Consider the following 13539-nt stretch of genomic DNA (forward strand, 5'->3'; position numbering starts at 1 on the left):
TGATGTCATAAAAGTCAGAAGCGGCGACCGCGGGGTCAGTGCTGACCAGTTTTCTTTCCTCTTTCTTTCCCCCTGCTTTCTCCCTGTCAAGTGATGAATAAGGGAGGACCTCGATATTCCTGGTCGTGAAACCCCTGTCCTCGAAATTTATGTTCTCGTATTGCCAACTTTCGGATGGAATGGATTCATGTTCTGGAAACACGTAAAACCAGGGCAAAATGCTGCTTCGTAAGATGATATGCCGTGATTAAGAACATAACATCACTATTTAACCACTCAAGTTCAGGGTTTTTCGATATGTGTCCAAGTTGTGTTAGCGAATGAAAGACACATTTTAGCAGCCATTTGGCTTAGCAGGGCGGCATGTTGGTTAGTTAGTTGGGTGCTTGCAATGTTATGGCTGGGTTAGTCACAGTTTGCTGTTGGCAGATTCCCGTGCGCGACTACATTTTATAGTCAGATAAAATTTACGCTAGTTGGGTGTGGTTTCAGTGCACACTGATATGTCGGCGGACGCAAACTTAACTGGCGTTGTCGGTCACTATATAGTGACAAAACAAAAGGCGCCGAGCACGGATGAACTCAAACATGCGTGTCTGTGTTGTCGACGTTTGTGGCCTGCACCGGCAAATTCTCGTTTAGCTCGATGATTGGTAAGTTGACCAGAAATTGTGGTCGTTTTATGACACTGCTTGGCTATGTTGGTGTGTAACTCAGCCAATGAATGTTCAACACCTGATGCTGCGACGTGCCGGCGACAGCATATTGCGATAGATTTCACTGGATTATATCTGACAACGTATCGGCAAGAACACTCCTCCAGCTTAATAAGACATTAACTGAATGGCTAGCAAAGTTGCTAGTCAAAGTGATGGGCATTAGTGATCATAACGAATTAGTGATATAGTGAATAGGGATATAGTGACATAGTGAATGGAATTAGTGATCATTTTGAAGCGTGAACTGAAGCAGCGCTTAGTGCTGCACTGTGTTTATACTTATTGCCGCCAACAACAGAACAACAAACAGTCACCACGATAACGAACAGCATACAAAACACAAACATGGGAAGAACAGCGTTCAACTGGCACCTGAAGTTTAGTTTCATAATTCACCTACTCCGGAAGGTCGCTTTAGGGAAAGCAAGGTCAAGCGGGAAGAGGTTGCCCGGTTTTTGGTTAACTTTGCTAGGGGGTTCAATGAGGATGGCCTCCACAATCTCACGGCCTAACCTTGGACAGTGTCTGTAGACCAGTGTTCGTTTGCTGTATCTGATAAATCAAAGAAAAAGCAAAAAGAAACTTTTTCCACTGCTGCGGCGGGGTTCCGAGTCAAAAATAGCAAACGACGTTCCTCTAAATCAATTAGCGGCTCGACTTTTCCGACGTCAAAATGACGCGAGCGGCTCGACGGCTCGTTCCGGGCATTGCCACCATTGCGCACGGTCTCGATTTTCAACATCGAATTCTGCAATATTTGTGCACCTGTTGATAGAATTACTTCGCATTGTGCATTTTAATAAGCATGTGAACTGCTTGGTTTAAAAAAATGGTGGTGATTAAAGTGCTTTCCGAGCTCCTTTAAGGGAATATTTTGCAAGTCTTTGTGAGAATTTTGCAGTGCATGTTATGTGGGGCTGTATCATGGTACCTGTGTGGCTCATAATGCTGGAAGTCTGAAGCTTTGTCAGGATATTGGGAATTCTCAGTGTTTCTGTGGCACTCACATAGCATCAGCCTCTTCCTTTATGAGTGCTCGACCTTGGCGGTCAGGCATATGTTATTGAGTTGAGAATGAGGATGGAATTAAAAAATAATGTTAGAATGATTGTGGAATTGATGTGCGGTAGAGTAACTGTTGCTAAAGTGTGCTATGATAGAGCTACAATAAATTGGACTTCGTGGGTCAGTTTTACTTCGTTTTACTCATTTCTTGCAAATTGCGATTTTTCTCTGCTTCCGTTAACAATATTTTGTGGGCCTTACAATTTGTAAAAAATTAACAATGAAAAATTAGGTCTTTGCAAAGGTTAATAGTTTTACAGTATCAAGCATGTGCCCAAACACATGAAGCATGTCGAAATAACTGCATTTTCCTTGCAGGCACAAGTGAAGATGAAGGAGCTGCCATGTGCGTGGCCATTTCGGAGCAGCTTATGGACTCTGAAGTGAGCAAGGCAAATTTCTACAAACTTCATAGGATGTTGAATGAATACAATTGTCATTACAGGCTTTCATATTTATCTCCACACATTTTGAACTTATGACAGAGTTGGAATCAGCTTATCCAAATGTTGCAAAGTAAGCACCACTTTGATTTTCATATAAGAAGGACCTGTACCTTCAGGATGTCGTAGGTTCATCTTCTAAAATGATGAGAATAGACTGATGTAAATGTAGTAAATTCTAATAAAATCAGAGCACAAAGCTGTCCTTATTCCCCCTTTGGGGACTTCCCATACCGTATTAACGTTTAGACACATATTATAGGGTTAAACCTGGTAAAATTCATTTTTGCCTGCGATTTGCATCACCGTCACATTGGGTGGGGCAATACACCTCATACACTTAAGTAGTGTATATCCTGATGCAGGCACTGGTAAAGCCCCTAGCTATCTGCGATGGAAAATTTACTTTCCCGCAAAGTGGGACTTAATCCGCAGGAATCCGTAGACAAGAGAAAACAGGCAAAACAAAGTGCAGCATTCTCCCAAGATTGCATACCAACTTAACCTGCGTGCTTTTCCAGCCTTTTGTAACTTTTCAGCACACAAAGAAAACTAGACTCAACTCTGCCAGTTTCTCTCCAGATGTTGCTGTTGTTAGATTTCCTGTCGTCAGCTTTTGTGTCGTCGTTGCATATCCAGCCGCGTAAGTGCCTGCATTATCAGTGATGTCATGCACGACAGTCGCGACACATCGGGTTTAACCTGCGAAAATGTCGCAGATTGATTGAAATCCTTACAGAATTCAGTAAGGTATCGAACATGCTGTGAAAAGTGGACAATTCTGAGGGAAACAGAGGATTTCACGAGACATGGCCAATTCTGTGAAATTTTGCAAGAAGCTAGGGGCTCTAGTGAGTAACAGTAAATACTTGCCACTCAGCACAGTCTCACGCCATCTTGCATGTTTTTCTTTATGCATGTTTTTTTTTCCTCCTGAAAGTCTGTTCTTTCACATGACAGCACCAGATCATACCCTGCTCTGTAGTTTCTGACGTAAAACATTTGTTGTGACTTTGGATGAAGTTACAAACTCACACAGCATTGAGAAGTTGCTCTCTTACATGCTGTAGTGGCCGCTATGTACATCTCTTCGGATAACAAGTTTTCCGGATCTCTGAACTCAGGATAAGCGAGACATGACTGTACATATATTGAAATGTAGGGGCAGGCACCAAGTTTTCTTTTGTTTTGGTTATGGAATTCACTTGAAATAGTCAGTGAAAACTTTGGAAAAAAGTCAAGGAATTTGGGGGCTATAATTTGGTAGACGCCCTGGTTATGTAATTAGGAGTGTGCGCATATTCGAATTCTCGAATTCGAATCGAATATCAAACGTTCGAACTATTCGATTCGCGAATCGAATATCCAATATTTGATTTTTCGAATATTCGACTATTCCACGAATATGAACGACACAACCTGAAAGTGGGCTTCACCTGATGCTTCCGTGCATGAGGTGAATGGTGCATGGTTCGATTCGAGTTCGAATTCTCGAATTCGAATCGAATATCAAACGCTCGAACTATTCGATTCGCGAATCGAATATCCAATATTTGATTTTTCGAATATTCGACTATATTCCACGAATATGAACGACACAACCTGAAAGTGGGCTTCACCTGATGCTTCCGTGCATGAGGTGAAGCCTCCTTTCCGAAATTGCCCTTGCTGCAGGATCAACAAAGGCCGGACGGTGTTTAGTTTAAGATAACGTTATCCAAAGTTAGTTTTGTAGACATCGTCTGTGGAAGGGGCGGCGCCCCTCCCACATGCAGTTTAGCGGTGCCAACTAGGGACTTTGATTTGATGTCTGTGAGGTTGCCTTTAAAAAGTTAGGACTCTTGAATAATGAATACAGCCCACGAACAAGAAAGGTGTCTTATAGATGTCCTTTACATCTAAAATTTCAGTAGTGCAACTTCCTAGGACGAGTGCAAAGAAACTAAAGGGTGTTCATGGCAAAGCTGAGGCAGGATGCCAATTTGTTTGTTTCACAAATGGCCGATGGTTGTCTGGAACAATTACAGGCTCATCTGTATAACATGCTACTGCCTGACATAAAATTTTGAAATGAAGGTAACCACTCCAGTACTCCAGTAAGTGTAGGCTCACCTGAAAAGCAGGAAGCACTCTCATGTAAAATTAAAGAGCAGGGGCTTTAAACAGAAGAATTGCGTGTCTCTCTTGTGACAGTTAATGCCAGAAAAATTACACTAAAGCCATGGGCTACAAAATGGAAACTTTTAGTGCGAAAGTCACATATTGTAAATTTTGCACAAATATTCGATATTTGATTCGGTATTCGGAATGTTTTCCCCCATTTGATTCGATATTCGATTCGACTTAAAATATTCGGAGTCGCACACCCCTAACTGTAATATTATATGAGTAATAGATTGATACTCAACCTGTAAGTTATCAAGAAAGAAAAAGCAGAAGTATTCGAAAATTGTGGATCACTTCACATTCCCACCAGCAATGGGGTAGAGTATCGCCTGTGGCGATGAAACTCCCCACTCTCCAAGGTCAAAAATAAAGTTGTTGTTGTGGATCACTTGCAACAGTGAGTCTCATTCCTGGATGAATAGGAGGTGTAGCGTTTGTGATCAAATGTTTGAGGGGCACAGGCCTTTCAAAATTAGCAATAAAGTGCATGACACTCAGAGGACAGTGCTTAGAACCTTTAAGGCAGCGTTCACATGGGCCAACTTTCTGCACCAACTCGGACGTATCATGGAGTCGGTGGCACTCGGCTGAATCCATCAACCATGACCAATTTGAGTTTGTGGGAATCAGTCGCCAAGCGAAAACTACATAAGTTGTCCGTTGGGGTAGGCTAATGACTGTGATTGGGTTAAGTCAGGCATTAGGGGGAAGGAAAAGCACTGAACAAAAATATAATAAGTGTGCAAGTAAGCAGGTGAAGATTCGAAAAGGGAAGCATATCCTTGAGCCTGAGGAGGAAGCACAAGACACTGACAAGACGGCGTATATGCAGGCCAGCTGGTGGATGAGTCGTGTCTATGTCCCGTCAGGTTGTGTCTTTGTGTACCAGTGTCATGTGCTCCCACCTCAGGCTCAAGGATATGCTTCCCATTTCGGAGGAAGAAGTTAAAGTCAGACCTTGCATTATTGCAGTTCCCTCATGACCTCGCATTTTGAAAGGAGAAATGTGGGACAACCTGCAGGAACCAAACAGACAACAATTGTCTCCAAGGGACAATGTGATTATTGACCATATGCTTGATATCGTGACTCACTGTCTCTCTAACCCTAGAGTAGATGAGTTTCACAGCTCCATTCGAGAGGTGGCCGCAGTGGAGGTTGCGCGAACTATGGCACTGCGTTCAGATCACTCTACACTTGTTGGTGCGCTCCATTGCTTCGCTGGCAGCTAGTATTTCCTTCGTATTGATGCTGCATGACGTGCAGTGTCTTTTTAACTTAAAAAAATGTTCCATGGATGTCTGTGCATTTGGGGACTGCAGGATAATCAAGTTTTATGTTGCCATGCAGACACGTGCTTCTTTTTGCTAAAATCGAATAGTGAAAATATTGGTCGCGGAAAAAGTGTAGTCAGCAAGAAAAAAATGCTGAACTACCAGAGCCACTATTAGCCTTTCCGTAAATACTGTAAAAAAAAGGAAAAATAATTTTGCAATGATGCTTTTGTTTGCCTGTATCGGATTACGTTTTGTTACTATGAACACAATACTGTTCAGTTCCTTGTTCGCCAGCCAAATGGATACGTCCCATACATCCTGTCTTATTGCACACAATATTGTATATGGTGAGAAGGAAATGGCTAGATATGTGATGGCAAACTATGATATTAATTAATTAACTATTGTCCTATAATTATCGTCGCACCATCTTCTAGTTGGCAGCTGCACCAGCTTGTTTCTATCCCCTAGTTATCATTCTTTCTTCATGATATGCAACGTATGCAAGGTGCTTTTTTTGTTGTAGATTTTTTGTTAAAAAGGTACGAAAAGCTGCACATATGCCATTTTTGCGAGCTGATTACGGCAGGGTGTAGTTTCTGGGAAGTGTGAGATAGCAGAATTTGTTCCAGTCATTTTTAAACCCACCCTATTGTGCAAGCATGCTATAATACCCCTTATGCAACCACATGTTGTAAATCAGGGCCTTGATGAGCATAAAAATTGCAGTGCAAGCGTTCAGTTACACAGGTTCATCATGCAAATGCACGGCAGAGCAATGCAAACAGATTTCATGTGAAAGTGCTACCCCACTGAAATACCCTAATTTGTCAAAAAACTCTTGGTTTACCCAAATTGCTATGCATGACAGGCAAATAATTAAGTGCAGATAGATGTATGACACAGCATTGTTTTCTATGGCTCTAGCAGAAGACGTACAGGACATGGACGACGTATCTAACCGCAGCGCTGTGAGTTCAAGCGCCCTCCAACTGCATCCACAAGATTGGACAGTGGCTATGGGGAGCTGTGAAACTGACCTACTCTATGACCGTTGCTCTAATTAATGTTGTTTTTCTTTTCGGGGTTGTGGAAAGGAAAACACATTGAGAGAAAGAAGAAAAAGAAAAAAGGAGAAACGGATTAATCTGACCCGTACGCAACCACACTGGTGGTGGTACTGTAGAGGGCGCGGCTCTTTGTATGTTGACCACATTGTGTTACGTTTACTTAAACACTAATTGTTCAGAACATGGGGGAAGGAAACACAGGAGTGACCCTTCCAACTTCTTTCTATTGTGACGGGAGTGCCAGCCTTCGCATTGCATTCTGGGATGCTCCTGCCTACCACGTGACCGCTCATGTTACCCCAAGAGCATGCTCATGCCACCTGCCAAAGCAGATGAAGGGAGTCGTAGTTGTTTTACAGATCAGATATCTCCATTGTGATGAACGTGCATATGTAGTTTTGTTCCCGTGTGTTTGGAGGTTTACTCTTCTATTACAAGACCAGTCACGGTATGCAAGACAAACACCCTGATCGAAAAATTAATCAGAGCCAATCCTAATGGAACCATTAGGCCAAAGGCCTATCATAACATGAGACATCTCCAATTGGGCTAACGGTTTAGTGGTTTGATGGGACAATTAGGGCCTAAGGGCCTAATGGCTTGATGGGAGCTCCACAAAAATAGAAAACATTAGTACAAATTCGTTTTTTTCTTTCTATCGTTTTTCCAACCCCTGTCTTTCGTTTGTTTTTGTTTCCAAGACTTTACTTTTCAAAATACACAATGTGTGCAGCGTTTCAATAAGTAAACTGAACAAGTAAAAAAGTAAACAACTAAAACAATGCTCTCCAGAACTGAAGGGGAAGGTCCCAAAGCTCACTTAGGATGGCACCACTGCCATCCTAAGTGAGCTTTGGGACCTTCATTACCATGCCATTACATCAAAGGAAATGGACACTTGTCCATTTCCTTTGATGTAATGGCATCAAAATGGAAGTGGACGCAGATAGCACAAATACTATACATGTGACGTATGAAAGAGGATGTGCAGCACGCACAATAAACATATGTTCATTCTCCGGTTAACTGCTCGCTCCGTTCCTTTGTCACATGAAATTTCATTAAGATACCACCGGAAAGCTTTGCATTCGACATATTCACTGAAACTGTGCACTTCTTCATTGTCGGTCCAGTTGCAGGAATCAGCCTTCAACCCGAAGGGACGGAGCCATTTCCGGATGGGTACACTGCCGACATCCCTGTCATATTTCAAAATGACCAGTGATTGGTGTTTCGGTGGAATGCTGGTGGCTTAACTTCAGGTTTTATCCTGTCGACTCATGTGATGAAAGAACGGAGCGAGCAGTTAACCGGAAAAAGACATATATGTTTATTGCGCGCGCTGCGCTTCCTCTTTCATACGTCACATACATATAGTTTGTCCTCCGTGGTTTGACGAATACGAGAGCCCTGTTTGCTGCCACGGTTAAAGAGAGGGGGTGAGGCATCTCAATGAATTTCATTCACACACACAAGCAACATATTGAAGTGAGGAATGGCTGGAGTATTAAATCAAGACTAACACAACGTCTGTGTTTCTTACTGCTTTTCGAATTGAGCTTCTGCAGTGCAATCACGCATTATTTTCTCTCTCGCAACACTCCATTCCGTCAGGACTAGGGGAATGTTGCTAATCTAATGCTAATCTAATATAATGCTAATCTAAAGGTCACGTGACGAGCTCACAACAACCAGAAGATAATGCCTGTGTTTGACCCTACTTGTGACAAAAATCTTGGTCATTGTCTGATAAACGGTTGTCATATTAACGAGGGGGATTTGCACGCCCGCGGAACTGTTCCCGAGAAAAACGGTCATAAAGCGAGTACGTCAGATTAATGGTCATATTAACGAGGGTTCACTGTATATGTTATGCCATACCTCTGATGCCCACTTAGTGGTTCGTGATCTACTATGAGGCCTCACCTGTTTGACCGCAAAGCCTTGCTGACAGACCATTGGCTTCTCCCGTAGAGCCACTAAGCTCATGTGGTGAGCATACCCTTGGGATACCCTTTGTTGGGCCGCCAGGGACCCTGTGCCTCAGACCTTTTTGTGGGGCCATTCGGCCCACCTGATTGGCTGTGGGACCGCATTTGTCGGACTAACAGTCCTGTTGGACCACTAGGAGTGGTTAATGGGCTGACAAGCTGTATTGTTGGCCCATCAAAATATGCTAATGGACCATTAGAATTTCTGATGGAGTCTTGACAGATTTTTCTATAGGGAAGGGGCACTAAAAACATCATTCGTGGCAGCGACGTTTGTGTGGAGACGTGGCCACATTTTGTGTTTGTTGCTGAAGGGGTAAAGAATGCTATTAATAAAACGTGCAACAATAGAGGAAATCAAAAGGATCAGCATCTGTAGCACAGAGCCAGCTCGCAAATGAACAATTCAAAATGACTCTCACACATACAGGGGCACGAAACAACCAATCAAGTACATACTTACGAATGAAACGTTATTCTCGTGACAGAGGTGCTTTCTATTGAGCGACAGCTGCAGCTGTGGTAAGAACACGTTAACATAACGTTGCTTCCGCAATGGTGCTCACATTTTAGGAGTCAATGACATTGGAAAAGCATAAAAGCACAGAAAGCAACGCGAGCAATGAAGCGTTGTTAAACCGAAACTTTAGAGAGAATCACTTGATAGACAGGAAGTAATGGCAGTTTTGACACGAGCGACCGCCAGAGGAGCCCCACAGAAACCTGTTCGAAATGGCCGCTCCATGGTTCGGAATAAACAGGGCTCTTTCTGTTTGCAAACATGACAGCTGCACTTTGCATGTAACCACTCAACAGGTATGACACGGCAACGTGGAAACAGTACGGATTAACAAACATGTATGCGAAAAACCAGTGCGGCTTAAGCGGTTATTGAATGCATTAGGTTTAATGGCACTCCTGTCAGGGATTCAGCTCGAGTACCTATAAAGGAGAACTAGAGCACATACGGGTATTTGTCAACTAGGTTTTACTGTACTAATACTCAAATTATTAGAGAAATAATACGAAGCAGTATTACTATTACAGTCGAACCTCAATATAACGAAACCCACGGGGACTGCAATTTCTTGCGTTGTATCGAACATTTCGTTGTACCGAATTGAAGGTCACAGATCGCGACTTTTGCGAGGGCGCGCGCTGTACATAAGCGTCGATAACGCCCGCTACAATGCGGAAAAGTTTTTAGTAAAAAATGACAACAACTACAAATACAGCGCCAAAGTGCACCTACGGTATTTTATTCTTGTGTGAAATAGCCGGTTATATGCGTCTGCGTCGTGCCTAGAAGACGTTATGTCACGCATTGTTCGTACGCCGCCGAAGCCTCCGCAGCTTTCTCCATATCGTGTTGCGATCTCCCGCAAACCTTCTACGTCTATGACAGTGCGTTTTCCGTAAGGCTCTCCGTTGCTACGGCATGTTTGTCCCCGTCAAGAAAATCATCTACGCTAATTTCGTCACTTACGCCGCCACGTGAACGAAGCGCGCGATGGCGCCTTGCGTCTCGTGCTCTTTTTACTTGGCTGCAACCGGACAGTTCAAAACAAGCGCGAAAAGGAGAAGCCTCGGAAGAAAATCCCTAACCTTCCAATGACTCAGACTTCCTTCTGTAGGCACCAGATTCCTCCCGACCCTAATCGCGCGTGCCATCTTTCGCCGCGGGAACAGGACGCTGCTTGCGCCCTTTGTTCTCATGACCCTAAAGTTGGCTTTGGGGTCATAAACCTTATCTCGTTCTTTCGCTGTATCGAGGCCGCGGCAAAAAAGTGTTTCGTTGTAGCGGGAGTTAAAATACATTGATCTCTATGGCCCTCTGCCGGGGAATCCAAATTATTTCGCTCTATTGCGAATTTCGTTATATCGCGTTTCGTTGTAACGAGGTTTGACTGTATTACTGCCCAGCTCTGGTATAGTTCTGGATACGTTCTAGTACCATAATAGAAGTTTTCAGTCCCAACATCTTCTTTTATAATAAGCGGGGCCATCATAAGTGTGAGATGGTGATAACATTGTTCCACTTTTGTAGACTTCATTATTATACCTTGTTTCAGTTACCACATGGAGGGTGAAATGGAAGAGACGGACAATGGTGAAGGACAGGGCGTCTTGAAGTATGCCCACAAGCTTACACGTGGGTGTTGTATGGATGAAGATAATGGTATGGTATTTGGAATACCTCTGCTGTGCCACTCACATAAATATCGAATGGTATTCCATGACACAACAAACATTAGTGGATTTCAGTTGCGTTGAAGTAAATGCTTAGGATTGCCTTCCGCCTTACAACTTCACTTGGGCAGTGACACCGAAATTGTGGCTTGTACAGTGCCTACGTAGCATTAGTAGAATCTCTCTGTAGTGAAGTTGGTTGTACAGTAAAACCCCGTTAAACCGTACCTGGTGGGGACGCAGCAAAACTACGGTTTAAGCGGCACTACGGCATATCCGAAAATACGAGATAACCACATACCTTCGTAATGAGAGAGGGAATCACACACAGAACGATGTTTGTTGGAAGAAAACACGTCAAATATCGCTTTAATTCACAGAATTGCAGAAATCGGTAATCTTCGACTGTCGGTGCACCGATCTCGCGGCGAGAATCGCGGCCTCAAAGTCTTTCAAACCGGGAGCCAGCTGCTCCATTAGTCCTTTTTTTTCTGCAAACAAGCGCATCACGTCTAACGCTCGAGCAGTATCCGCAACCATGGGGCACGGCACATCTTCGGTTTCCTCCTCCGTGTCATCGTCGTCAGCCTGGGGGTCTTCCGGAGGCACGGTTGGAGCCACAGCAGCTATGATGTCTGCGTCGGACCACCCGGGAGATGTTGCAACATCGTTGTCTACATCGCGAAACGCCCCGAAGGAGACACTCTCAGCAGAGCCCTGGCGTTCCAATATCTCGGAAAGGAGGTCGTCACAGGATGAGTCTTCAACTTCCACCGTGTTAGCAGCAGCACTGTTGTTGTCCGCACACACAAACTTGGCGTGTCTGAAACAGTTCTGCACTGTCGTTGACTCCACCTGAGCCCAGGAGAACGCAATGAGATGGATGGCACCCAACAGGTCAATTGAATACGTCTTGCCGTTCTCCATTGCTAGGAGCATCCTACGCAGCAGGTTCTTTCTGTACAGCTGCTTTACGACCCGTATAACCCCTTGGTCAAGGGGCTGCGACAACGATGTCGTGTTGGGGGCAAGAAAGACTAACTTGATCGCGGTGAGGTTGGCCACATCGACGTGCGAAGATGCATTGTCCAGCACGACAACCACTCTTCTGTTCTTTGCGGCAAAACGACGGTCCAGGAGACGGACGTACTCCTCGAACAGAACAGCAGTCATCCAGGCCTTCCCGTTGTTGCGGTAGAGAACGTTGGACGGCAGTCTTCCTCCCTTGAAGCATCGCGGCTTCGCCGCTTTTCCGATAACCAGTAGCGGGAGTTTTTCATTCCCAGTCATGTTGACGGCAAACGCGACGGAAATCCTATCTTTCGAGTGCTTCCCACCAGAACAAGTCTCACCACTGAAGGCTAGGGTCCTGTTAGGCAGCAACTTGAAGAATAATGCCGACTCGTCCATGTTAAAAATGTCCTCAGGATCGTAGTCTTGCAGGATTTGGCAAAGCTGTCCGTTTTCCCACGCTTCTGCGCCGTCTTTGTTGGCCTCCGCGCTTTCGCCGGACACCACTTTAGAAACAATGTTGTAGCGCGCCTTGAACCTTGCAAGCCATCCGTTGCTGCACACAAAGTCATCATGTCGCAGTTGTAACGCGAAAGTCCGCGCTTTTTCGACGAGAAGCGGGCCACTGACAGGCAGGTTCTCACTCCTTGCTTTCTTCAGCCACAACACCAATGCCTCTTCGACATCTGCATAGGAAGATCCACGTAAACGGCACCTCTTCAGGTTGGCTGCTGCGTCGGAGTTCCACAGTTTCTCCCTGGAGTTCCAGATCGTGCAGACAGTGGTCAGGGGCAATCCTTTCTCACGAGCTAGTGCTGCCTTCTTGACTCCTCGTTCAATCGCTTGAATAAGCTCGAGCTTCTCCTTCACTGTCAGAACTCGGTGCTTTACCGATTGCTTGGGCATGGCGTAGCTTGCGGGTATTCGACGATCACCGATGGTTGCAGAAAACAGTAAACGTGAAGGGCGTTCCAGAGCTGAGACTACAAAGACTGCTATGACACGCGCGATGCGATAGCGATAACTTTCAGTTTTCACTCTCTCCTCTTTTTGGGGAAAGCGCGTCATACAGGGGAAGGGCGTCCACGTGTGCGTCGTAGTCATGAGTCACGTCCCAAGTTGACCTCTTGGAATTTCCTTTTCTCCTTTGTTTTGCGTGAGCGCTGTTGTCCGCTCGCGGAGCGAGGTCACAGAAAGGACGAGTTCACGCGTCACGGAATGTGGAACAGCTACGGATTATCCGATATGTACGGAAAAAACGACTGCGGTTTAAGCGGGCGTAGAATATATTGAGCTGAATGGCAACCTGCTCCGGGATTCAACACAACTACTGTTAAACCGGAACTACGGCTTAAGCGAGTACGGTTTAACGGGGTTTTACTGTACCACTAAAAAGACTTCACTATAGGCGGTGTGCAGAGCGACCGCTGTGCCGCCATGCGGGAGACAAGCGCAAACGTGCTGAGAGTCGTACGCGGCAGATGCATTGAGAGGCAGGCAAATCGACAAGGAGTGATCCAACTACCATGTTTGTCCGTCGTAGTGTTTCATGAAAAAAGAGTGGATGCTTCTCGCCACATGACATGATGGAAATTATTTCAGCGGAA

General features: G+C 44.8%; 1 protein-coding gene across 1 annotated transcript in view; it reads left to right on the plus strand.

Annotated features, from left to right (window-relative positions):
- The window catches only part of LOC135384736 (mutS protein homolog 4-like), a 103787-nt gene that overhangs the window by 56665 nt on the left and 33583 nt on the right, over positions 1-13539 (plus strand). Inside the window, exons 20-22 of the mRNA XM_064613925.1 lie at positions 2103-2167; positions 2230-2300; positions 10804-10910. Coding sequence (XP_064469995.1) covers positions 2103-2167; positions 2230-2300; positions 10804-10910 — 243 coding nt within the window. The remainder of the gene's footprint in view (positions 1-2102; positions 2168-2229; positions 2301-10803; positions 10911-13539) is intronic.

The sequence above is a fragment of the Ornithodoros turicata genome, chromosome 2, assembly GCF_037126465.1.
Source record: "Ornithodoros turicata isolate Travis chromosome 2, ASM3712646v1, whole genome shotgun sequence".
Lineage (NCBI taxonomy): Eukaryota > Metazoa > Arthropoda > Arachnida > Ixodida > Argasidae > Ornithodoros > Ornithodoros turicata.